General features: G+C 39.2%; 1 protein-coding gene across 4 annotated transcripts in view; it reads right to left on the minus strand.

The window, feature by feature from the left end:
* The window catches only part of DDX6 (DEAD-box helicase 6), a 39,575-nt gene extending 15,326 nt beyond the window's left edge, over window positions 1-24,249 (minus strand). Inside the window, exons 1-10 of one of the 4 annotated variants that reach the window (XM_020984799.2) lie at window positions 24,115-24,249; window positions 20,117-20,585; window positions 15,911-15,974; window positions 15,198-15,302; window positions 5,645-5,774; window positions 4,231-4,377; window positions 3,488-3,582; window positions 2,710-2,832; window positions 1,742-1,870; window positions 1,081-1,197 (exon numbers count right to left, since the gene is read on the minus strand). In XM_020984799.2, the coding sequence (XP_020840458.1) occupies window positions 1,081-1,197; window positions 1,742-1,870; window positions 2,710-2,832; window positions 3,488-3,582; window positions 4,231-4,377; window positions 5,645-5,774; window positions 15,198-15,302; window positions 15,911-15,974; window positions 20,117-20,316 (1,110 nt within the window). In that variant the 5' untranslated portion in view covers window positions 20,317-20,585; window positions 24,115-24,249. Of the gene's footprint in view, window positions 1-1,080; window positions 1,198-1,741; window positions 1,871-2,709; window positions 2,833-3,487; window positions 3,583-4,230; window positions 4,378-5,644; window positions 5,775-15,197; window positions 15,303-15,910; window positions 15,975-20,116; window positions 20,586-23,361; window positions 23,473-23,656; window positions 23,758-24,114 lie in introns of those variants that run through there. The other 3 variants (XM_020984800.2, XM_020984801.2, XM_078146882.1) reach the window with 3 other exon arrangements.
* Window positions 24,250-27,617: the final 3,368 nt, after the last annotated feature.

The raw sequence follows: 27,617 nt of genomic DNA on the forward strand, positions 1-27,617 counted from the left end.
GGACTTGAACTTAGGTTCCTGCTCCAAGACCAGCTTTCTATCCACTACTCCATAATGCTACTCTCGATTCAGTTAAGCATTTATTAAACACTTAATACACTATTCTTGCTGGCTACTCAGTATTGGTATAATCCCTTAATATGAATGTAGAGTATATGGAAGAATCAATGTCACCATTAAAATCTCACATTCATCATTTTCAGTTTTAAATGCTTACGTTCCCACTTGCATTCAGTGAATTAAAATAAGTTTATAGATGTGAGAAAGTGTGCTATGGTGGAAAGAGTGCTAGAATTTAGAGTCAGAGGTCATGAGTTCAAATCTGAGCTCTGCTATTCACTAAGTGGGTAGTATTAGGCCAATTACTTAATCTCTCTAAGCAGCAGTCTCCTCATCTCTACCTTGAAGAACAGATGGCCTTTATGTTCTCTAGCAGCTTGAAATCTACGACCCTATGGAGAGCTGCTTTCCGCAGAGTTAAGTGTATTTTAATGACATTTCCAGTTCTTGTACAACAAAGCAATGCTCAAAGGCATGTTATCCTTATGGATTGTTTCTGGACCATCTTCCCATTCTGAAAATTATGCTTCCAAATTAAGATATGCATTTCCAGTGAGAGTTTCTAATGCTTGACTCATGCCCAACTGAAATGTGACTGGTAATGTGGACATTTTTCCAAAAGCCAAAAGAGGTTTAGATCTCTTTTTGAGTACTTGATTGCAGTTTGCACACAGGAACTGTACAAAGTGGGAAAAATTTCACCATCTGAACTTTCAGAATGTTGTAGTGAACAAAAGAATTGCAATCTAAAAGTCTAATTGCTATGTTACAGAGAAAAACTTAGGGAAGTCCAAATTGGATCCTTTTTGTAAAGGTTCTGGAAGGAAAAAATGGGAAAACACATTACCAACTGACCTAGGAGGGAATATAGAAGGAGGAAAAAAACCCCTAGTGAGTCCATTAAAGTAGAAAATAAAAATGTCCCAAAATAATATAACAATTACAGAGTTACAATAAAATCACATAACTATTTAAGAAATAACTACTGTGAGCTTCAGTGTTATATAGCTTCACACTCACCTGCCTCATCTTAGCATGAATGTAGAAGCAAGAATAGCCCAGTTGGGAAATCTTCTTAGCTAATAGTTCAACACGTTGAGAGGAGTTGCAGAAAATTATTGACTGGTTTATCTGGAGCTAAGCATAGGAAAGAGACATTGACAAGAATGGCAAAAATCTTCATTCAATTTGCTAGAGCTTTGAGTTCTTGATCGGCAAACAGGAAACCTTTCCATTGCACATTATCTAAAACTTGCCTCTACAGAATGCATGAGAGTGCAATAATTCTAAACAGGTGTGTGGGTGTTTTTTTTTTCCTTCACTTTATAGTGGGCAGAAAAGAACTTAAATCAAAGAAAAATTCACATTTCCTTTCAGAATTTTATCTTAGTATCAGATTGACTTTCATAACTGCCACAAATGAAACTACTGGGTCTGAGGTGAGATAAAGCCATTTTGTTTTAGACTCAAGTTACAAAGTGCTTAGACTCATTAAGCAACATTGTAATCAAGTTCAGATAAGTAACTGAAACTGCACCTTTACAACAGAAACCAGAAAAGCTAGGGAATTTGATACAGTGAAGGTGTGTGAAAAATGGTTGCCTGTTGATACAAATCATCTACATTTTGTTGTTAGAATTTAGTAAATTATGATGTTTAGCAGTTGAAGCTTATTTCTTACCCTTGAAAAAAGTGTGTTGAGGCAGTGTACTTTCTGGCGCTCAGTTACATATGCGTAGTACTGGGTTACTCCCTTCAGAGTTAGCTCCTCCATCAGGTTAATCTCATAAGGTTTTTGCAAATGGGAATTCTAAGAAGAAAATAGAGGAGTCTCACAATGGAACTAATAAAAGCAGAGCATAAACAATCAACATAAAGCCGTATCTATTACAAGATTAAAAAAAAAACCCAAACCTCATTAGGTATCACCACGATCTTTATAGCAAGGATAATCACTGTCAACAAATCAAAAATGGTCCTGTTTATAAACTGAAGGACAATCCTAAGGGGTAGCTAGGTGGCAAAGAAATCCAGCCTTAGACACTTACTAGCTGTGTGACTCTAAGCAAGTCACTTACTTAGCCCTGTTTGTTTCACTTTCCTTATCTGTATAATGAGCTGGAGAAGTAAATGGCAAACCACTCCAGTTATCTCTGACCCAAATGGGGTCACAACTGAAATGACTGAACAACAACAACAAACTGTAAAGACTAATAAATCTCTAGCAGAAACTGAAAAAAAGACAACTCATCAGCTCAAGAGTACATGCCAAAAAGGAAGGAACATTTTAAAGATGGAGACACAAAAGTGTTAACTATTCTTATCTTCTTTCCAGCTACCTTACGTATGGGATTTACTGTGCAATGTGTCTCACTATGTCTATAAGATGCCAAAGACAAAATAAAAACTAAAAATTTTTGTCAATTATTCTAGCTGCCTAGAAGCAAGAAAATCTTATTCACTGAACATACTAAATTAACCAAGAAGACAGCCTCAGATGTGAAAAATAATGAATATCACGTACAGATAAGGTACAAAGAATAAATGAAAAGATAATGTCTCACTGGTAAGGAGAAAGAAAAAAGCCTCCCCATAGGCCAATGGATATTCAGTACAGTAATACTTCCAATTAAACCAACTTATACTCACCATGAACTTCTGAACACTAAGAGGGAAAGTGGCTGAATATAGTAAAATCTGCCTGTTTTTAGGTAGCGTGAGAATAATGTCTTCCATTATCTGAACAAAATCCTGTGACAGCAACTTATCTGCCTGTAACAGAAATAGTCAAAGAAAATTTAAAAAACAAAAAACCCTTAGCAATCCCTAGACTTGATTAATATGAAGCAACATCCAGGTAGCCATGGAACATCTTTACAATTCTCCTAGTTCCTGAGTACAAGCTCTATATACTATTATTCCTAATATCCTAATATTCTTAATATCAAACACAACAGGAAAAATTCTTGAACTCAAGGTCACCCTTTTGAGAAAGATAACTGTGCTTGCTGAATTAATCATAAACACCTCATTGGAAGAAGTGGTAAAAAGTGACCAACAATTGTCTGGCCATAATGTAGTAATAACTACTTTATTAATGAAGAGGTCACTTTATAGGACAAGGATTCCTCTCAACCTTATTGGATTGCTAGGCAAATAACAATACTAAACTAAAAATAATACTAAACATTCCTGTTAAAAAATAAACAAAGCTGGACTTTTTCCAACCAAAAATAAGGCTAGTTTAGATGAGGTGAGGGTGTGTGACAGCTCAGAGAAATATGCATAACTATTGTTCCGTTTGTTAACAATGAATTAATTGATTAAATGAAATGTTTTTTTTAATAAACCTTAAAGAGCTACATAAATGTCAGCTATTATTGTTGTTGTTGCTGTAACAGTATTTTTCTCAAATAAGAGAAGTTACCTCATCCAATACTATCATCTGGACATGATCAACCTTTGCTACTCCTTTCTTGATGAGATCCAGAATTCTTCCAGGGGTTGCAATCACCACATGTACTGCATAAAAATTTTAAAAATACATGTTATCATTGATTATGTAAATTTTGTCTTCATCAAACACAAAGTGAAGTAATTCTTCTATTAATGAAGAGATCACCTTCTAGGTGTCGATTTCTGTCAACTTACTGGAACAACTTCTCTTTCCCTAACTTTCTGAAAGAATATACCTTCTACCTCCCTTCAGAGGGAGGAGAAATGAAGATAGAAGATGCCTTCAGAAAGATGTCTGCATGGTGATAGAGGCCACATACGGCAATAGGTCATGCAATGCTTTCCCTAATCCTGAATGTTCACAGCACTGTAACCCTGCCCTCAACCAGGCCTTGGCCTAGCCTCAAAATGCTTACACCTGAGGAAGCATCACCATTGCTTCCAATTTAGCACTGAAGAACTTCTGAGGATTTCCTCTAATCCTAAGCCCAAACAAACTTTGCTTATAGAAACTGTTCCAGGAAATTTGTTCATTGAGGAATCTACAATCACAATAATGCTAGATAATGTCATACATAAAACATGACCAATCCCATCAGCTTATCCCATAAACTCTTCTTTTGACAGACAGAAAGCAAAAGAATATCTGAAAGGGAGAAGGTTTCTGCCAACACTGAAAAGATATTACCACCTTATTCTATTATAATTTCCTACCTGTGTCATCAAGCCTCATTATGTCATCACGTAAGTTGGTTCCTCCTGTGGTTGCCATCACTTTGGCCCCTCCCATGTGTTTGCTGACCTGGATGCAGATTTGACTGACCTGTAGGGCTAGTTCTCTAGTAGGAACAATCACCATTGCTGGCAGAGATAAAGAAAAAATAGACAAAAATCGTACATTACCTTCTACGACAAATTACTACCTCAAAAGGATTAAAGGAGCTATAAGAAAATTGTCCTTCAGAACTTGAATTCTTAGACCTAACAAAAGAATGAATTAAACCTTAGCATGAACATCTCAGAAACTATTAGTACCTTCTATATGTTAATAGAAATATAGCCATATAACTAGTCTATATGATATAAATGTACTGTTCCTCAAAATTTGCAACCCCATCCCAACCCAAGAAAGTGTCAACCATTCAGGACTCAATTTTTCCTGTTATTACTATCACATATTTACTATGAACTTCCTGAAATGGTACTACATAGGTCAGGAATTAATATCTTCCATTTCTTTTCTAGCTGACACCATCATATAACATTTAGTACTTTACAGTTTAAGTGTTTTATTATCTTATTTGATCTTCAAGGCAGGCAGACAGGAGCAAGTACTACTTCCTTGAATTTAGAGATATGGAAACTGAGATTAAGTGACTTACTTAAGGTAATAAAACTAATGAGTGGCTGAATCAGAGCTAGAACCCAGGTCTTCTGAGTATTAGTCCAGTACTTTTTCCTCTTCTATCATGTGGTCTCTTAATGGTATCTAACCCCCACTCAAGGACTCAAAGCTGTGGGGTTTCTAAACTATTCCAAGGAGCAATAAAACTATAGAAAAGGAAGGAAAAATTAAATTCTTTTATTTATAGAAACTTGCTAACTGTAGGTTAAGAATACTCAGAGAACTCTTTGATCAAGGTTTCTCCCAAATTTTCTTAGCTTCTCTTTATGTAGCTTTCCATGGTAGAGAAGGACCTGGGAGGAGGAGTCACTCTCTTACTCCTCTGTTCTAGACTAGTGGCTCCCTTGACCATTAAGGGACTATAATTATTAGCATCTTCAAAACACTTAAATAGCCAAATTTTTGCATTTTATAAACATGCAGGATAATATTGCTTGGCATGAACAAAGGGAGATAAGTAATTCTAAGGAAGCCAATTAGAACGACAAGTTTAAGGCTAATTTTTTAAAACGCTTTATTTACTCAGCTTATCAGATTGCCTTCCCTTATTTACCAATGTGTCTTACCTGAAAAAGCTGTGAATTTAAAAAATTTTTTTAACCAAACTCTATACAAATCACAATTGCTTTTCACATTACCTAGATAGTATGGGAAAAAAAACTTCCATAATTTCTATAGTGGGGCTCTCTGATGTTCCCATAGGAAACTTTCTCTCCAACTGACCTTGTATATTGTCCTTCTTCAGGTCTAGCCGTTCAAGTAAGGGAATGAGGTAGGCACCGCTCTTGCCAGTTCCATTTTTAGCCCTAGCTAAGATATCCCTACCAGATAAAGCAATGGGAATGCTCTCCTCCTAAAAAATAGACAAGACAACGCAAAATTACGTTAAAGCAGCATTTGAGCCTATTTCGCTCTAGTCTACTGAAAGCTTATGATTCATATTTAGTCATGGATGTAGTTCACTTTCACGTGTCTGACACTGCACACAAATACATAAAATATGTGAAGATCAGATACATCAGTAGGAAACACTCAAGGGATGGGTGCTCTGGTGACCAAGTAAGTCACTATCATTATAGTTATTAGCTCAAAGACTTACAAAGTCTTTAGCAACAAATATTGGTTATCCTGAACAGCATTAGACAAGGGCCCAACCAATGAAACTTCAAACGTTCTCACAGGGTCTTCCCTGAGGTTCTCCATGACCCAACCCCACCCCAATGGCATAACATGTTAAGATGACTATCCAGATAAGTATCTTGTATTTGGCCATAAAATAGCTTTTCACAATGCACAGTTCATGTAGCAACCAAACTTAAGCCAATAAAATTACTTTGTGTAGGGCAGCTAAGTGGCACGGTGGATAGAGCACCGGCCCTGAAGTTAGGAGGACCTGAGTTCAAATCTGGCCTCAGACCAAAACACTTAACACTTACTAGCTGTGTGACCCTGGGCAAGTCACTTAACCCCAACTGCCTAAATAAACAAATAAATAAATAAATAAAATTACTTTGTGTAATACCTAATACCTTTATTGAATGCCAATTAAAGGAGACTTGGAATATTCTATTTGGAAGAGACCATAAAGATCATCCACAGTTCAACCCCCTCATTTTACAGGGGAGGAAATTCAAGATTCAAAAAGATACAACTTGGCAAAAAAAAAAAAAGCAGCAGAGCCAGAGCTAGAGCCCAGGTCTTGTGATCCTGCTTAGCCTCAAAGGGCAAATGATTGGAAGCTGCAGAGAAGATTCAGAGGTAATGGCCATCATTATAGATCTTTGAGTAAAAGCCTAGACAACCACTCACTGGGGGATGCTGTAGAGGTAAGTGTTACTGTTTGTATATAAATTGGATTAGATGGATTATAAGATCCTTTTCCAATTCTGAGATTCCTAGGCCAGTATTCTGGAGTACAATAATTACACTCTGCCTCCCTACATTCAATCTCAGACAGTTTGCTTCTTTACTTCTTATTCAAAACTTTTATTTAATAATCCTGTGCAACTGCTCCATAGTTGTTGCAGCACACATCTATAATGGTCACATTACTGGGACGGAGAGAACAACTTTCACACTTTACACAGTAAAATTAATTGGCTCAGTTCATTAGAGAATAGTATGAATGAAGCTCCAGGCTCTAGTTTGGTAGCTGTGTGGATTTTTTTGCTTTGCACTGAGAAAAGCTAATTTATAGCTAAATATATGTGAATGTGTAAACAGGCATTTTAGGCACTCGTGCCTTGGTCAGAGAGGGCACATCTCCAAGGAAAAAATTCAGTGCAACCTATTACCACTGCAAAAAGAAGTAGAAAGGGGAGAAGTATGGAACATCAAGTTTAGGCACGGGGATGGGGAGGTAGGGCACAACTTCTTCTAAGGACATTTCCATCCCTAAAAAGTGACATTTAAAAAATATTATATAGTTTTTTTAAAAAAGAATGATGAATAAAGTAAAGTTATTCATATATTGCTACTCAGACTCTACTTCCCTAAAATTATTCATTTAAAATATATCATAGGAATTTCTTTATACAAAGCTGTTGGTCGTTTCATGATCTTAAAATCTCTAGACAACCATTACCAGTAGTAGCAGAACTCTTCAATGAAAAAGCAAGACCCAATTCTGCCTCTAGGGGGCACTACTATTTTCACAAGACACAATCTTTTTTTTTCTTGTGGGTGTCCAGTAGTTTTTAATCTAGACTTTGATGAATACATTCCTGCTCTCCTATGTAGAGCCTCAAAAGTCTAGGAATGAAATAAACATTCAAAGTGATATCTATTTATTATGCAAGGATTAGAAACAAGACTCAGCACACTCTGATTACTAAGACTCATGGGGAAAAAAAGCAGAAATTTGGATTCACAAGAACTCAATGCATGCCTTCACTTACTTATTCTATGAGCAAACCAAACTATTAAAAATACATTTTTATATACCTAAACAAAGTGACTTTAGATTTGTAAAATTTGGAAAATTTTCAAATTTCACCAAAATTTCCATCTTCTTACCTTCTTCTTGACAAAAATGGCAAATATCTATAATTTTTTTCCTAGCAACTTTTACCAAATAACCTCAAACACATGTCTTAATGGTGATGATGATTAGTCCTATAATATCTGTTTATGAAGCATAGCACATTACATGATTCAGTTCACTGTTTAAATGTGCCATGAGCTCTTCCAATATATTAGTGGGGAAAAGGCATGTCAGCCTAAGGATAATTTTCATACTAATAGACATGACAAAGAAAAGGTCTCCTGAGTATGAATTAGAGCCCTTGGCTTTAAAAAGGACTTTCTCTACTAAGCTAACTCAAAATCTGAGAATGGTGTCTTCTTTCTCTTCACTAAAGTGTAAAGCCACAAGTATCTTTCTGACACTGACAAAAGACCAGTAAAATCCATTCTATTAGGCTGTCTGACTTGAGATTTGTTCTATCTCAAGAGTTATCTGTTTCTAAGAGCCCCAGTTTTGTTCTGGGTGTGGAGAAATTGGGGAGGGGGGGAGAAGAGGGAGTGAGCATATAGTTGCAGTCTGCCTGCTGTTTTCATTGGGTTGTTGTGTGCTATTCTGTCAAAACTGCAGGGCAACATGGAATAGATAGTACCGAGAACTACTAAGTCTATAGCTGCCTGGGTAGAACAGATTCATAGAAGACAAAATCCCAAGGGGGAAAGAGATAAGATTTAGAGATTTTTTTTCCTGATGCCAGCACATAGTTCAACTCTTAAATGTCTTGAACCTAAGCTATTGATCCTTCACCTTTCTTAGTGCTAAATTCCTAAAGAATTCAAAGTTATGTGACTGAGCAAACTACCAAATTTCCTTGGGTCTCAATTTCCTCATCCTTAAAATGAGGCATGAAGACTACATGACAGCGCATGTGATCAATATTCCCTATGGATAGTTTTGATTCTGAAATTTTATCTGCTTCAAACCCTTTAATGGCTCTATACTGACTTCCAATAGGAAGGCAATATATGACATAGAGGAAAAGTATTGCACCTAGGAGTTAGAAAATCTGGGTTCATGTCCCATATGTACTACTTACTAGTTACATGACTAGTGTACTCAACTCATTTAACCTCTCTGAGCCTCAGTTTTCTCATCTGTAAAAAGGGGATAATAATGCTTACACTAACTTTGTTATAATAATGTCAAATCATTTCTATAGCTTTATTAAAACGTTAACACTTTCCCCACAATAGCCCCTTGAGCTAGGTAATACAAGAATTACTATTACTATTTTATATACAAGGAAACTGTAGGGTGTCAGTGTCTTACTGAGAGGAAATGTCCAATACCTGTTAGGAAACAGCAAATGGGAGATTGGTGTAGGGAAAAGGGATTCCAGAGGCATGCTCTTACAAGATCCCTTCATTAAGTGATCCCTGATTCTCTCCCCTCAAGGCAAAAAATTATTTTTCCTTCCTTCGATCTGCTTAGCCCTTTAACTGTACAGCTCAACAACCATTTACTAAACACTTACTAAGTATTTAATATGGGGAGAGCACTTTTCTCAAGCCCTTTCTTTCCACTTTGTACTTACTTGCATAACCGCAATGATTAAATGGTAAAGGCCAGACAGTCAGGGACTGAGTCTTGCTTATTTTTATCTTGCCCCCAGTGTCCAGCATAGGGAAGAACATCCATAACAGTTACCAAACCATTAAACGCTACCAACAGATGACAGAACATAAAGTGGGACTACCCAAATGCAAGTTTAGATTAGATTATTAAAGAGTTTGTGAGCACTTAAAAGAATCAACTGATAGATGAGACAAATGTTATAGACATCCTGACTTAAAATATCTGACAAACTTCTTTTCTAGTATGCTGGTTAATAGGACAGTCCAATTAATCAATAAGCATTTATTAAGGACTTAGAATTTGACAGATGCTATGCTAAGTGCTGGGGATACAAAGAAAATGTTTACCTAGTTGTTGCTCTTGAGGGACTTACATTCTAACAGAGAGTAACATACCATACATAAACACACGCAAGATACTTACAGAGTAGAAAGAATATAAATGTAACCTCAGAGGAAAAGGTACTAGTAGCTAGAGGGACCAGGAAAAGGCCTTTTTCAAAAGGTGGTATTGAAGAAGTACAGAAGAAAGCAAAGGATTCCAAGAGAGAGAGATTTGAGAAATGAATACATACTCCAACCATGGAAGACAGCCAGCGGAAAGGCTCAGAGACAGGAGATGGAGTGTAAAGAGTAGCAACTGTGGCAAGAGTACAGGGTACATGGAGGAGAGTGATGTGTAAGGTGTGAAGAGCTTTAAATGTCAAACAGAGAGGTTTCTATGTGCTCCTAAAGGCAAAAAGGAGTCACTGTAGTTTATTAAGCAAGAGGGACATGTGACATGGTTAATCCTTCACTTAAGGAAAATCACTCTGGCAGCTGTGTGGAGGATGATTTAGGAGGAAAGACTTGAAGCCGAGATATCAAAGAGGAGTCTAGTCTAATAGTTCAGGTGAACAGTAATAAGTACAGTGGCTGTGTGACTGGATAGAAGGTGGTGGATGAGAAGAAATGCAGAAAAAAAAAAGACAAGATCCGGCAACTGAGCGGATATATTCGGGGTGAATGAGAATAAGGAATCAAAGATGACACTGAGGTTGCAAACCTCAGTGATTGATTGGAAGGATGCTGACGTCTTTGAAATTGGGAAGTTCAGAAGAGGGGTGGATCTGGGAAGAAAGCTTTAGAGTTCAGTTTTGGACATGTTTAGTTTCTTAAGTACATTCAGTTCAAAATGTCCAATAATGCACAGCCTAGAGCTCTGAATCCACCAGAGCTGATGAGCTCATCAAGTTTGAGAGGACAAAGAGGACAGAGAGGAAAGCCTAGGACTGAGCCTTGAGAAATATCCACAGTTAAGTATATCCACAGTGTAGATAAAAACCACACCCAAATCAAAGTGGTGATTAATGGACTGATATCAATCAACAATCAATAAACATTTTATTAAGCGCCCACTATGTGCCAGGCACTGTGCTAAGCACTGGAAATACAAAAAGAGGCAAAAGACAGTCCCTGCCCTCAAGGAGCTTACAGTCTAATGGGGGGGACGGGGACACAACATGCAGCCAAACTGTATACAAAGCAAGCTATACATAAGATAAATAGGAAATTATTAACAGAGGAAAGGCACTCGAATTAAGAGGGGTTAGGGAAAGCTTTCTGTAAGAGGTGGGATTTTTGTTGGTACTCAAAGGAAGCCAGGGAGGTCAGTAGCTACAGCAGAGTAGGGAAAGCATTCCAGGTATGGCAGATGGCCAGAAAAAAATGCCTAAAACCAAGAGCTGGAGTGTCTTGTTCTGAGGAAAAAGTCAAAAGGCCAGAGTCACTGGATGGAAGAGTATGTATTAGACAGTAGGGTATAAGAAAACTGGAAAGGTAGGACGGGAATAGGTTACAAAAGGCTGTGGATGCCAAACAGAGCATGAAGCCATTGGAGTTGAGTGTGTGAATGACATGATCAGACTTCTGTTAATTTCCAATAACAGCCTCTATTCTAGTCATCAGATCAATTTGTTATTATTTTTTTAGCCCCACACTCACTCCTTTGTTCACTCTATTGAGAATGCTCTACCTTCCTCCTGAATTATCTATCCTTCAAGATCCAGGTAAAGTGTTACCACCAACTAGAAGTCTTTCCAATCAACTCAAGTCCCTTGTTATATGTTGCCTTGTATCAGGAAAAGGTAGGTTAGGATCCACGTGACTAATATTTTACAAAGGAAGTCAGCCTAGAAGTGAAAATCCTTAAGAATAAAATTTTGAAGAATCAAAAAGAAAAAACCAGTTTTGATGAAAATGAAAAGATAAATAAAGCATTTATTAAGCACTTGTTATGTGCCAAGCACTATGCTAAGAACTGGGAATACAAAAACAAGCAAAAACAAAGTACTTCTCCTAGAGGAACTTATACTGTAACAGAGGAAGACAACCCATAAAAAGAAGAGAACTGAAGGAGGAGGTGTCAGCCCCACTTGCAGTGGAAAGGTAGAGAGCAGTTTGGAGAGTCGAGGGGGAGGGGGAAATGTCTAAAGAGAGTGATATGGCTACACAAAGAACTCAATGATCTCTCTGTATAAATACACAAGCAAAGATACATCTCCCCCACCAATATATCATACAGAGCAGCTAGGTGGTGCAGCAGATAAAGAAAATTAGGCCTGGAGCCAGGAAGGCCTGAGTTCAAATTAGGCCTCAGAAACTTGCTGTGTGAGCCTTGGCAAGTTACTTAACCCAATGTGCCTCAGTTTCCTCATTTGTAAAACAAGTTGGAGAAGGAAATGGCAAACCACTCTTATATCTTTGCCAAGAAAACCCCCAAAAAGGGGTCATGAAGAGCCAAACATGACTGAAAATGACTAAACAACAAAGTAACTTCTATCTTTAAACCCTATGATGCTAAAAATGTATTTATGGGGCAGCTAGGTGGTACAGTAGATAGAGCACCAGGCCTGGAGTCAGGAAGACCTGAGTTCAAATCCAGCTTTAGACACTACCTGTGTGAACCTGGGCAAGTCACTTACCCTGTTTGCCTCAGTTTCCTCATCGGCAAAATTAACTGGAAAAGGAAATGGCAAACCACTCCAGTATCTTTGCCAAGAAAACCCTAAATGGGGTCATGAAGAGTTGGACATGACTAAAAACATCAAAACACACATATCTTTGAGACCTAGTCTCATCAATATATCTAGATCTCTTGTTCTATATATCCTTTAAATTGCTTTAATATGTATATATTTAGATCTACATCTAAATATATGACAGCATCAACAAAGATCTACATCTAGATATACAGATGAGACTAGGTCTCATATATACATATAATGTATACGCACACATGCACGCACACGCACACACACACACCCTCTGTATCTAGAGCTAGATATCTAGATAAGATGGAGTATCTTCCTAACTTACCTGAGCTAAAAGTAAAGAGACCACCCATGGGCCCAATCCCCATACTGACTTCATCCAGCACAGAACCTTTAATCTGCTCTACTCTTCTCATCTGAGTTGGTTTACCCCTCTTTAGGTAGCGTGGTGGCCTTCCATCCTTGGGAGCTCACCATATTGGTGTAAGACTTAATATGTAGTCCAGAACTCCCAAACTCAAACAATTCACTAACCTCAGTCTCCCCAGCAAAAGGGACTACAGAGTGCACACACCTGAGCTAAATTTGTATTTTTAAAAGGTAGGTAATGGAAGGCTAATAAAGAAGTGAAGCACTCTTGTAAGAGTAGTGTGAGGAATACTTAAACTCAGAATGTGATAAACAGTGGCTAGGAATGCTAAGAAAAACAAAATCATATTTTCACAAAGTTATACTGGGAAAAAGATGCCACACAAAGAAGTGAAAGGACCACTGCTTCGGAAAAGGAAAGCTCAGGAGGTAGGGCGATAATAGACAACAGAAAGGCAGGAAAATTCCTTAACTCTTGCTTGTTTTCTCTACCAAGAAAAATAATGTTTGGAAAAGACAAAACAGAAGTGGCTAATAAGCTGAAATTCAAAATAGGCATGCAGTTTCAGTCAACAGGCCTAGAAGAATTCCAAACCATGGTATGAAAAAATTGGAAAATATAATTACTGAGCCACTGTTAGTAATCTCTCAAATATTGTCCAGAATATGAAAAGGTGCTACAGACCTGGAGAAGGGCAAACCTTGTCCAATTTTCAAAAAAAGGGAAGGAAATATAGTCTAAAAACTAAAAATCAGTGAGCTTAATGTAGGTTCTTGGCAATATTCTAAAGCATGTACCTAGAAAAGGAAAAAGGGGATGTAAAGCAAACATGGGTTCATCCAGAACAGGTCATACTAGACTAACCTTCCTTTTTTTAAAAGGGTTATTATTTTGGTAGCTCAGAGGAATGCTGTAGACTTAGTTCACTGAGATTTGAGCAAAGTATTTGACTAAGTCTCTTGTGTCATCCCTGGTGGACAAGACATAAGGATATGGGCTAATATCCCAAGTGTGCAGTTAAACAGATTCAGAACTGGTTGAATGACTGGATTAAAAGAGTCATCATTAATGGTTAGATATCAACTTGGAAGTGAATCTTTTAATGGAATGGCCCCAGGAAACTGTTCTTGGCCCTGTGTTATTTAACTTTTTTTTTTCCCCAATGACTTGGATAAAGCCATAGATGGCATACTTATCCAATTTACAGATGACACAAAGCTAAGAGGGACAGGAAACAGGCTGTAAGAAGCAATATCGCGAAAGATCTCAAAAGACTGGAATATTGACCCAAGTCTATTAACATGACATTCAATAAGAATAAATGCAAAGTCTTACATCTGGGTTCAAGAAATTAACTTTCACAGATAAAAATGTCGGGAATCATGACTGAAAAAAATCTGGGGCTTTGTGTACTATAAGCTCAGTAATACTCAACACTATGATTTGGCAGCCAAAAAAGCTAATGGGATATTGAAGACATATGAGACACAGTATCAAGGATTAGAACAGCCCTACTATACTTTGCCCTGGTCAGATTACATTTGGAGTATAATATTCAGTTCTAGATACAATACTTCACGAATGACAAACTAGAGTATGTCCAGAGAAAAGCAATCAGGATGGTTGAAGAGCCTCAAGATTATGCCACAAGAGGGTCAACTGAAAGAACTTGGGTAGTTTACCTGAAGAATAGAAGAATTAATAGGGCAAGGTATTATCTTCAAGCATTTGAAATGTTGTCACATGGAAGAGGGATTAGTCTTACTTTTGCTTGTCCCTAGAAGGCAGAACTAAAAGCAATGGGTGGAAATTATAGATAGGCTAAGAGTTAGGTTTACTGTGAGGAAAAAATTTCCTAATAATCAGTGCCATGCTAAAGCGCAGGCGGTAGTAGTTTTCTCTCTCAATGGAGATCTTCCAGCAGAGGCTGAATTATCACTTAATTGAGATTATCAGTTAAATGTGGAATGGCCTACGTGACCTTTAGTCACCTTTCTACATCCAATTTTGTGATCACCTTCTTATAGTTTCTATGGCTAGGAATATTGGTAGGTATTCTGTGCCTGATCAAACTTGGAAGCACAGGTGATCTTAAGTCATCTGACTGACTCTAGTACAGAATTAATAGAAAGAAACTAACTCCATCTTCCCTAACTTTTATCACCAGAATTTTAAAAAATCTTTATGTGTCGTCCTAACAGGTAAGTCTAAGAAATCTAAAAAATACACAGGGAGTGCAGGTAAGAAGAAGGCAGGATATTAATGTTTTCAAACATACCTGAATAGGAGATGGTTTTTCCCAGCCCATTTCAAAAATTCCCATCAGTAACTCCCGTTTCAAACAGTAATCTTCAAACTCATTTCCTTTTGTGGAGGTCACATCCTAGCCAAGGAGAATAAACCAAGTTCATGCAAGCTACCAAAGAGTTACAACTACTATTTAATGTAAATCTAGACTGAGAGCCCTTAGTCTTCTACATTTCTAACATAAATCCAAACAGACTACCTCTATACCAACTTATCAACCCAACTATCCCTGAAGTTTATAAAGTAAGCCTTTCAAAAAATAATTTTAAACTATCATCCGATGGCACTGTACCCAGTACCAAAAATACGTTATTTCAGGTAGTAGTATTATTATTAAGTAATCAACATGTACAGCATTCCCAAAGAAGTTAAATCTCACTCAGATAAATTAACAAATTCTTGCAATCAAAGATGTGATTATAGGCAAGTCACTTAATCTTTCTGGGTGTCAATTATTTCATCATCTACAAAATGAGAGGAACTGGACTAAATGATTTCTAACATCTTTTCCAGCTCCAAATCTATGAGCCTACTCATCAATTTTGATTGTATCAAGTCTTCCCTGCCTCTATCCCAAATCTCAAAGTGCTCCCCCAAATTACACAGCTGATTTACTTTAAGATAAGTTTGTAATACCTCAACTATTCTTACCACTTTTCTACCTGTGTTTCAAAAGAAACTCACCGAAGTTTTGATTCTCAAATCCTTTGGAGGGAGTTTTAAAGTCTTTTTCCAGTCATCACCAGGTCTAAAGAGAAAACAAAAGAAATTTAAGAACTAGAAATGTCTTTGTAATAATACTATTCAGCAGCATATTATAGAATAACAATTTATTTCATAAATAAACTTTAAACAATTACATTAATCCCCCTTTTCCACCCCCCTTGGTAGGTGTTAGGAACAAGATTATTACTCGGTTGTTCAGCAATACCAAAGAGCTAAGCAAATTGAGAAAAATGCTCCACTAATGAAAAAGAATGCAATCCATCAATCACATTGAAAAAGGAAGATAGCATTCCCTTTAATTTCCTCAAGTTGCTTACAAATATGGGAGGGGGGATCAGAGAGGGAAAATACAATCTTAAGAGAGATGCCTACAACCAATAATATTTTTATGCAAGTCCTATTTATAAGGATGTTGCTTTGCTTACTTCAATTCACTGCAATTATGATCTCTCTGCTACTCTTTATAAAAAAGATAACACATACTTTAATACTGAATGACCAAAATGACTGTTAACACATGCATCCCAATTTCTATTTTTTTATGCTAATCTAAGGTTGTTCACAAAATGTTCACTCCAACCAGTAACCCCACAGATTCTGAGAAAAGATTCCAAATTAAATAGTGTGGACAGGACACTAAGATCATATGATACAATTCAATAAATCCTTATACATCTACTGTACCCATAGCGCCATTTAAAGCATTGTGGTTGTGATAAAAAAGAAACAGAACGTAATTATCTTCACAAGGAATTTACAACCTGGGAAAAGCAAAACACATAAACCATTTAAATAAAATTACACAAGATCAAGTGTCAAAAAGGTAGCACAGACAGCAAGTACAGAAAGAATTCAGAAGGAGGACAAATGATGCTAGTCATCTGGGAAGACTTCATGGAAGAAATGAGACTTGAAGGAATTAAAATAATTTAGATAGAAACAACTTACTCTAGAAGGAGTAAAATCACAGAAGCTATGATACTCAAATCTATCAATTATTTACTTCATTCAGAGAATCTTTTTTCTTTTAGAAAACTTGGTCAAAGTTTAGTCAGAATAGCAGAACAGAAAGAACAGTGAACTTGGAATCAGTAGACCTAAGTTCTAGGTCCCACTTGTCTTTTTTTTTTTAAAAGGCAATTGCGGTTAAGTGACTTGCCCAGGGTCACACAGTTAGTACGTGTCAAGTGTTTGGTCCGAGGCCAAATTTGAACTCAGGTCCTCCAGGCTTCAAGGCTGGTGCTCTATCCACTTCGCCACCTAGCTGCCCCATTTTTCTTTTGTTTGTTTGTTTTTTGGCTAGGCAATGGGGTCACACGGCTAGTGTTATGTATCTGAGGCCAGATTTGAACTAAGGTCCCACTTGTCTAGTGAACAGCTAGTTAAGTGGCAAGTTCTAAGGGGCAGAATGAATTTCCTCATCTGTAACACAGGGATATTACTACTTAAACTACTTATCTTACAAGGTTATTGTTAGGAAAACATTTTGTTAAGTGCTACAGTAATGTAAGCTATTGTTAATTATATATTTTCAAAGACTTTGTACACCTAAAATATATGTGTATGTGTATATCAACACACAGATATTTCTAATAGAGTTTTGCAGAGAAGCATTAGAAACTTACCAGCCTCTGCTTTTGATAATCTATCCCACCCCCTAAGAAGCACACTGGGAGCAAAATAAATTTATATTACTAATTCTGAAAAAGTAAAAGAATACAAGTTCACCTAAAATTTCCTTTCGACTAGATGATTCTCTATAAGTGACTGACTTTGGAAGGAACTTTCAATTTTTTATAGATTATAAGCTTATGTAATATTAACTTTCTAAAGGGTCACCATACCTCTGAAAATGCTTCTGAAGCAACAGGAAGAACAGGACCCTATAGAACAAATATCAAGTAATGTATACCAAAGTTTTATCTGAAAAAAAAAAAACTTCTGTGAGATGAATCCAATTACAACAGTAGAAGAAACCAAATGTTGGGTTAAAGATTCTTGATCTTAATTTCATAGTCTTATGTCACAGTCTTCATCAGATTGAGAGTCATTATTTCAATACTTTTAAGAATCTGTGATTTGACTGGCGTGGGTCCTCCCTACACCCATGCACACTGCAATCAGTGGCTGGGCTCAAAGTGATAGGCCTCTTCATATTACAATCTAGCCTTGGTCTGTTCTTGGATGCCTAACAAGCTTAGCAAGATGAGCTATGGCTTGAATTCTGTTGCTATAGCTTTCCAACAATAATCATAATAAAAATTGATACTAAAGTACTTTAAAATATCCTTCAGTAGTTACGACAGATATTTCCATTTTACAGATGAGGAAACTGAGATTCAGAGAAGTGATATGACTTGTTCATGGCACAAAGCTAATAAGTATCAAGGTGGGGATTTAAAAATCAAGCTTTTCTGATACCAAGTCCAGCACCCTATCCACTCTACCACATTGTCTCTACAAAAAAGGGTCACTTAGATGAAGTATCAGAGAAAAACCTTAAATAATTTGAAATACTACTTTCACTAAAATATGTCCTTTAAATGGCAAACATCACCTATATTTTTGTCTTTAAAAGAGTCTCTAGTATTTGGAGCTTGATAGCATTTATACAGTACTTTTTAAGAGTCGAAAAGCCTGTTTACAAATATCTCAATGATCCGCACAACCCTTGAGGGTAGGTGCTATTATTTACCCCCGTTCTGCAGATGAGTAAACTGAGGCAGGCATAATGACTTGCCCAGTTCACATAGCTACTGAGTGTCTGAGGCTGGATTTGAACTCAAGTCTGAATCCAGATCCCAGGCTCTGTCCACTACACCACCTAACTTGCCAACAAAGAGAATTGGGAATGTTTGAAATCCACTCTTTTTTTCCTGAGTTCAAAATCCTCAATTACTCATGGCTTACTTTCTGTCCTTGCTTATTTGTATGTGCAAGAAGGGATGATGAAGAGAAGCATGGAAAGATTTACATGCACTGATGAAAAATGAAGCAGAGCAAAACACACACACACACACACACACACACACACACACACACACACACACACACACACACACACAGTGCAAGGCTATAATGGAAAAAACAATTGTTGGGGCAGCTAGGTGGCACAGTGGGTAGAGCACCTGCCCTTGAGTTAGGAGGTCCTGAGTTCAAATGTGGTTTCAGACCATGACACTCGACTCTTACTAGCTGTGTGACTCTGGGCAAGTCACTTAACCCCAACTGCCTTGCCAAAAAAAGAAAAAAAAATTGTCACAAAACAATCAGAAACTAACGTTGCAAAATCACAAAGAATGAGCTAGGCCCCAAAGAAGAGATATGAGAAAACACTTCCCTCTTGCTCTTTTGCAGAGAAGGGGGGGGAGAAGAGGGAAGAAGAGTAGGGGTGAGAAAAAGGGGAATCCTTGGGTGTAGAACACTGCTTATTTTGTCAAATGATTCTTTTCCTTTTTGTTAAAAAAAAAAGGGGAGGGAATCATTAGGAATAGCTGAGGAGGGATAAGCTATAGAGGGAAATTCAGGCTATGTTAAAACAACTTATCAATAAAAATTATTTTTTTAAAGGGATGTTGAAATGAAAAACAACAAAAAAATTTATTAACTGAAATTATGTGATGATGTCTATAGGTCATAGGCAACCATACACATTTGTGACTTCAAAATAAAAAACCTGAAATAATTATTAGTTTTGATGCATAAACTGAAATAAAGAAGAGTCACAGGGCTAAACAAAAAGTTACACTGGAAAAACCAAGACTAGAGCACAGTAGTCTCAATGATATCTGGTAAAGGAACTCATTGTCCTACTTCTAACCTTCTGTTCCAATTTGCTTTATTTATGAAAGTCAGAAATTGTATGTTTTGGTTGTTTTAAATATATTGATATCATAGCAAACAACTCTGGTATCTGTGCCTATGCTTCATTACTTAATAAACCCAGCTTAACCATAGCAGAAATGTATACATTTATTGCATGGGGGGTGGGGGTGGGAAGAGGTGAGTATTTGTGGGTGGACTTATCTTTCCTTTGCCCTCCATTTGTAGCTAGAAGTATTTAATCACAAAAAAGAAAACCCAACATACACAAAACAAATTAACATCAAAATAACAACATAAAAGAGCATCTATGACTTTTAAAGCTTTAATATTAATACTTACTTAATAGTGGTGGTCATACTCTGTGCTTGCTGTTGAGTGCCATTATTGATTGTGTTGGTATTTTTCAGCTGGTTCATCTGTTGCTGTGTTTGTGTGCCCCCTCCTCCAGGGCCACCACTGGGCTTCACAGGGCCCCTCAGCTGCCCATTTTGACTGGATAGACCCATTATAACAGGGTTCTCTGTTCTGGCCGTGCTCATGCTTTGTTATTTGTAAAGGTGTCTCTTTTAGACTTCAAAACTTTTGAAAGTCAGTAGAGAAACTGTAATAACAGTTTATTAGACTCTCCAAAATGAAGAGATAAATATAAGTCTTGCTCAATATATGAGTCCTTTATTGCAATGCAGGCAAGCACCTGTAAGTCTCTGAACGGTAAAGCAGTAGTAACTTGCTCTGATGCACTGAAACAACTTTTTTTAAAAAAGCCCTCTAACAAAATTTAGTTATATCTGAATTTAATCACTTCAATCTGAAATAAAGAAAAAAAAATTATCAATTATTTGGAATTAAGTAACAGTAGGCTTTTTTCCTTAAATCAAACTCTAAACCTCTAAATCAAATCCTCCTAAACCAAGATTTCTACCGTCTTTACCATTTAAAAAGCCACTATAAACTTATGTTTAGATCTAACCTTCAACCACGGCAAAGAAAACAGTTGTAAAGACAACATACTGTCCCCAAACCAAAGTAACACACAGGTAGAACAAGCAGATGTCAAATTCAAGTCTCTTACAAATTAAACTCACAGGGATAGAGGACTAGACCTGAAGTCAGGAAAATCCAGGTTCAAATGTTACTGTGTGACCCTGGGGAAGTCACTTAACCTCTGTCTCAATTTCCTCATCAGTAAAATAGGGATAATAAAAAGCACCTACCTCCCTGGGGTTGCTGTAAGATAAAGTGAGAATATCTGCAAAGTACTTTGCAAACCCTGAAGCACTATATAAGTGCTATTATTAGTGATTATTAAGAAACCAGTGATTGAATCAGCATTAATTTTATCTAAAAACTATTTTGCAACTCCAAATTACATTCTAACAAGAGTTACATGATGGAAGCTTATCAACCAACATGGCTGGACAATTCATTTGTTTTGTGTTCTACTTCAGGTAACAAACTAACTGGGTCTTGAAAAGCTAAATAAGTTTCAGGTTTCATTCGGATAATATCTTGCAAAAAAAATTTTTTTATGTCCATATGAATTTTATCTGCCACTTAAGATTCCTACTTTACGAAGAGGAATTTCTTTTTTAGGGAGTTGTCCTTTTAAGTAGTACCAGAGGAAGCCAAATGTCGATTGGAATGTCTGCACTATCTCTTAAAAACTTAAAATGTAGACTTTTTCTTGGAAACTGATCAGAAAACTCAAAAGATAGCTAAGTAATTTAAATCTTAATTTAAAGAAAGCTTTACATTTTAAAAGTGCCATATCCTAATTTAGACTGCACATATTAAACAAAAGGCACACAACACACAAAAGTACTTCACTTTTACAAATACAACCAAATTGTTGTTCTATGAAATACTAAGCATGTAAACTTTAAAAATTTGTCAGAAAAAAAGTCAAATTGTTAATCCAGACTATACTACCACCCTAAAACTAAGATTAACTATCAAAAAGGCTAAGTCATTTGTACTTTTAAAAAATACAGTAGATGATGTTTGGTCCAACAAGAAATACAAAGGTTCATTGCTTTACTACATTTTATACAAACAAAAGGAATGTGTAATAAAAAACAAAGATGATTTATATATTCAAGACAGTTTCTGAAATTCTGATAGTACAATGAAACATTAGAAAAATGTCCCCTGACTCTAAAACTCATCTTCTAAAGGGAACGCTATGTAGTTTTTATTGAACACTGGTTTGCTCATAAAAAAGTCAAAATTTTGCTAAAATAAACTGAAAAGAAAAATTTAAACCCCCTCTCTGGCTGTGGTAACCTAAGCAGACCGTGGTTGAGAGCCACTCAATTTTGATACCATTTTTGCAACAAACAGCTTCCTGTTTTGACAGGTTTATATACTATGATGACCAACATTACCACCTCCTTCACACAAGGAGATTGTGAGGATTAATTAATGTTAGCAAAGTGCAGAGAGGATGAAAAGGGCAACCCTATGTAAATAGTAACGTTGTTGCTGTTAATAATGTGACATTCCAGCTCACACTTGCACATTTCTCCTTACAGTCGAACTATGCCACCCATTTGGGACCTTGGAACAACTACACCACTTTTAATAGAGAAAGAACCTACATGGCAGTTTCACAGGAGAAAATAATATTCCTCCTACCCTTTTCCTTAGCAGCCCAATTTCCGTCTCAAAGTTTTATGCCTGCATGTTCAAAAATAAGATTGAAACGCAGACAAGTAAGGAAGCTCCCCTGGCTAAGTTAATTACAGCGTTTCCTAGATTAGAGCTCGCAAATGACAGTTTCACACCCCAAAACTCCTTACCACCATGAGCTTTTGTTTGCTACCGCAGCGCAGTTTCCCTTAAAAGCTCAGGAGGAGAGTTGGGGTGGGGGCTTTAATTCAGAGGGAGGTGGTTCTGGAAGAATGGACAAGAAAATTAAGAGAGGAATAAGTCGAAGGGAAAAGTGCACAGCGACTTTTGGGGACCCCCCCACACAGTGTGTTGGTAATTTCTTGGTTATTTTCCATCCCAAAGCCGCTTCCTTTGGCCTTAAAAACAAAAGAGGCTGGGGCCCTGCAATGGGATCTGCGCAACACTGGCGGAGCCGCCGCGGCCCCGCCAGCTCAGCCAGCGGGAAACAATGGGGATTCCCCCTCCCCCTCGGGGCCCCAAAGAGTCACCCCCCGGCCCGAGCAAGCCCCTTCCCCCTCAACCTACTGGGGGCAGTCCAGCACCCCCGACTGTCCACGCACTGGGGGAGGGTTGAGAGGGGTCAGTCCACGGTGAGCCGCAGTCTGCCCCCCCCCGCCTTCCCAGGAGGGGGGCGCCACGTCCCCCAGCCCCGCGGCCCCCACATCCCCCAGTCCCTATAAAGCTGTCAGCGGCGCGGGCCCGCTCCTCGCCCTCCTCGGCCCCCGGTCCCAGGACCCTGTCGGCCCTCGCCTCTGGATTCTGCCCCTCACAGCCCCCGCCGCCTGCTACGCTGGCCCCGAGGCCCCGGGCAGGCAGGCCTCCGGCCTCCGCCCCAGAGCGCCCCCTCCCCTGATGGGCCCGGCCCGCTTCCCGCAGCCCCGGCACCTTGCCAGCGGCCAAGCCCGGCGCCTCACCCCACTGACCGCGGCTGGGGCCTGTGTCACGGCGCCGAGGCCGCCGCCGCCCGGCTCCCCGGCTCCTTTATTGTTGACTCGAAGCTCCCAAGATGGCGGCGGCTCCTTCCTCCCCGAAACCCTCCGCCCGCCCGTCCCCCGGCCCTGCCCTCCCCGGCCCGGCCCGGCCCGGCCCAGTCCAGCCCCAGGGCTACCGGGGCCCCCTCAGCCATGTCCCCTCGGGCCGCCGCGCCGCGCTCCGCCCCGGCGCGCCCGCCAGCCAGCCCTCCCGGCGTCCCGGCTGCGCCCGGCCTACCTCCGCCGCTCCCCGCTCTCATGGCGCCGCCGAAGCCGCCGACCGGGCCGAGCCAACTCCGCCGCCGCGCCCCCTCCCTCGCTCGCTCGCTGCCGCCCTCCCTCTTTCCCTGCCTCCCCGCATGGCGGCGGCCGCGGCTCCTCCTCCCCTCAAGATGGCGAGAGCTCGAGCCGAGCCCGGGGCCGGGGCCGCCTTCTCCGCCGCCCCATCTACCGGGGCCCGAGTCCTCGCTGAGGAGAAAAACCCGGGGGGCAGGCGCCCCCACCTCGGCGGGCCGGGGCTCCGGGGCCGGGACGTAGGGCTGCCAGGTGGGCTCGGGGCCCCTAGCTGAGGGGCGTCAGGGAGCACGGAGCGCGTCCCCCAAAAGGGGCGCCGGGGCAGGCAGGGCGGGCGCGAGGGCCCGCTCGGCCCCCTCCCCGGGCGAGAGCGCGGGGCTGAGAATTGGGACGACCACCGACCTGATGCTTCCCGGTGGCGGGGCCGCCTGCTTGTGGCCGGAGGGAGGCACCCCCGCTCCTGGGCGGCCGAGCTGCTACCCTCCCTGCTTCCAGCCCGGAGGTGCCAGCTCCCCATCCCCCACCCGCGCACCCTGGGGCGGCTGAGCGGCCTGTGAGGCGAGCCGGCGAAGCGAGGGGGCGCGTCCTGCGGGCAGGACGGGGAGCCGCGGCGGCGGAGCGGGCGAGCGGCCAGCGCCGGCCCCCGCCCCCAGCCGCTAAATGCCCGCTGCCAGGATGGGACCGTAAGAAAACTCGCTCTCAGACCGTGCCCGCTGCTAGAATAAGAATAAACGAGAAAAGCGCACCTAGACTCACTGCCAGCACTTTACATAATCCTCCCACCTCTGACCCTCACGGCCCCCCGGGGAGGCGTACTCTTATTTCACAGAAGGGGAAACTGAGGTTGGTGTCCTCGTTTTACAGGGGATATGGTCGGGGAGGGAGGAAGGGGACTTGCTCTCAGTCATACCTCCTTAGTGCCCGAGCTGGGATTTGAACCAGGATCTTCCTGATGCTCACATAGTAAGAGATAATAAATGCTTCTTGACTGGACTTCACCTACCAGCAGGTAGCCCTGCCTCAGGGCATTGCTAAGTGCCGAAAGGATGAAGAAAGGGCGGAGACTGGCCCCCCTTCGAGAAAATGAAGAGGTAAGTTTTTAGCAGGAGAACCCCTTCCATGACCCTTGTGATGATCCATAAGTTCATAGTTTTGTAGCTGGGACGAAAATTAAAGGTTATGCAATTTTTTTCTTTAAAAAATTTTTTTTTCAATGAACAAAAATATATATTTCCCCCCAACCACCTCCCACCCCCCACCCCCCCACCCCCATCCATCCATAAGAAGTTCATAGTTTTACAGCTGGGACAGAATTTAGAGGTTGTCCAATTCTTTTTTTTTTTAATTGATTTTTCTCAACCAAAAAAATCTATTTTACTCCACCTCCCAATCCCTACCCCATGAGGGGAGAGGAAAGAAAAACAAAACCCTTGTAACAAGTATAATGAAGCAAAACAAATTCTCATATTGGTCATGTCCAATAATGTTTCATTCTAGTATTACTCCATCAGCTGTCCAACTCCATCAGACTGTTAAGTGGCTTCTTCACTAGACTGTAAGCTCGTTGAAAGCAGGGACAATCTTTTGCCTTTCTTTTTATTCTCAGCGTTTAACACAGTGTCTGGTGCACAAGAGGCGCTAAACAAGTGTCCATTGACTTTATGGCCATACACACACACACACACACACACACACACACACACACACACACACACACACTCTGAGATAGATATAGATATAGATATAGATATACTTCTCAATTCAGTCATACCATTTATTAATCTCAGTGACCCTTTGCCCCTATTCATGTTTAATGGGAAAATAAATTGAGAACAGATTTTTGTTCCAGTTTTCAAAAGTGAAAATTAAGGTCTCTAGAAAGTTAAGAAAACAAAGCTTTAAACTTGGGTCTCAGCAGAAGGAAAAGTAGAATAGGAAGTTTGAAAAAGGTATTCTGACAATGAATAGTCTTCATAGTATTTGTTTTTCTTCTTTAACTCTTCCATTCAGATTTATTATTTTATTTTTAATACATATTTTATTAATATCTTTTGTTTTTACCTCACTCAGATTTTCTTCCTGTATCTCACTCTTCTCCCTCCCAGATAGAAATCCCTTATAACAAAGATTTTTTAAAAAAAGAAAAAATTTAGCAAAATTCATCAATAAATGGGAAAAATATCTGACATTTTATGCAGTCTTCTAAACACATGGGCCCTAGTCAGTACAAAGGTATAGAAAGAGATGTTTTCTCATCTTTCTTCTTTGAGCCAAGCTTGCTTTAAAATTTTTCAGCATTCATTTTCAGTTATTTTGTGATTGTTATTCTTTCTATTAAAATTGTTTTGGTAATCATGTATGTTGTCTTCCTGGCTCTGTTTACTTCACTTTGGATCAGTTTGTGTAAATCTATTCGTCTTTGTATTCATCCTATTTCTCGAGTCTTATAGCAGAGTAATAATTCCATTACATTTATGTACCACAGTTTGTTTAGCCACTCACCAGTCCATCCAATGCCAATTTTAATAGAACCTCAATACCTCAGAGGCAACAGAGGTTTTTACCTCTGATCTAGACAGCCCAGCCAACTTAGAATTCAGCTGTGAACCATTTATAGGCCTCATTTGGTTCTTATGTGTGCCTGGGTGCAAAGTTAGCTGCTAGTAGGCCTTGCTAGGTTCTCAGGTGCTCTTCTTGAGTGCTAAGAAAGATTACCTACAAAGATAGTGTATCTTGGTCTAGGGGAAGTCTTTGCATTAGCCCGGGGTCAAAGTATAAAAACATTGTGTTCAGAAAGGTGTGCTGTCTTCCCTTTTTGGACGGAGGATTTTAAAATTCTATTCCCTCATTCAACTAGTATTTTTAAAGTTATATTTTATCTTTTGATTTTACATTACCTTCATTTCCCAATATATCCCTCTCCCTTTCCCTGCCTTCCTTCAGAGAACCATCACTTATAACAACTAATAAAAAAGAAAAGAGGGGAGGGGAATCTGTTGAGCAAACTTAATGAAGTGGAATATTATCGTATCATGAAACATGATGATGAAGGCTATAGAGAAATATATGATGACTTATGTAAACTAACACAAAGTAAACAAAACTAGGAAGTGATATTCACCATAGTTGCAAAAATATAAATGGAAAGAATAACAAAAATCAAAACTTACCCTGCGTTATTACTTAGCCTTGAAGAAAAGACTCCATGTCCCGTTCTTTGCAGAAGTGGGGGACTATGGAGTTATAACAGCACATATAGTTGAACTTGATTAATGTGTTCGTTTTACTTTACTAGTATTTAGCTAGTTCTTAGCACAGTTTCTGGCACATAGTAGGGGCTTAATAAATGCTTGTGACCTTAACAAATATTTATGTTTACTTCATGTGGGTCAATGTGGTAGAAGCTATGTGGAGACATAAATGTGAGACAAGGTAGACCCTGTGCTCTCAGAGTTTTCAATCTAGTAGTAGGGAGATATTTTGCCTTGTTTCAATACAAGGCAAGATTAGATTGTAAACTCCTTAAGGTCAGGGAGTAGGTCACTTTATATTCCTAGTGAGCCAGTACAATGTCATGAATATAATAGGCACTTAAATATTGGTTAAATTGAACTAAGGAACCCTTAGAATTATTAGCCTTTTTTTCCATTCTATATTTTCAAACCTTTTTTTATTCCTTTTTGTATTTTGAACTATGAAGTTACTAAGTAACATTTGGGGCCCTAATTGTTGACTTGCTACTGAATAAATATGTCTAGAAAGTGATTTTTTTAAAGAAGAAAAAAAATCCACAAATAGAAGTGAGGTATTCATCATCTTTGTTAGGAACACAGCAGAGTCCTTTTCTACAAGAATGAGGCATGACTAAAATATGCTGCCTGGAAATTCATTCAGAATCAGATCTT

This window comes from Phascolarctos cinereus, unplaced genomic scaffold, assembly GCF_003287225.1.
Source record: "Phascolarctos cinereus isolate Bilbo 61053 unplaced genomic scaffold, phaCin_HiC Scaffold_726;HRSCAF=1367, whole genome shotgun sequence".
In the NCBI taxonomy this organism is placed as follows: Eukaryota; Metazoa; Chordata; class Mammalia; order Diprotodontia; family Phascolarctidae; genus Phascolarctos; species Phascolarctos cinereus.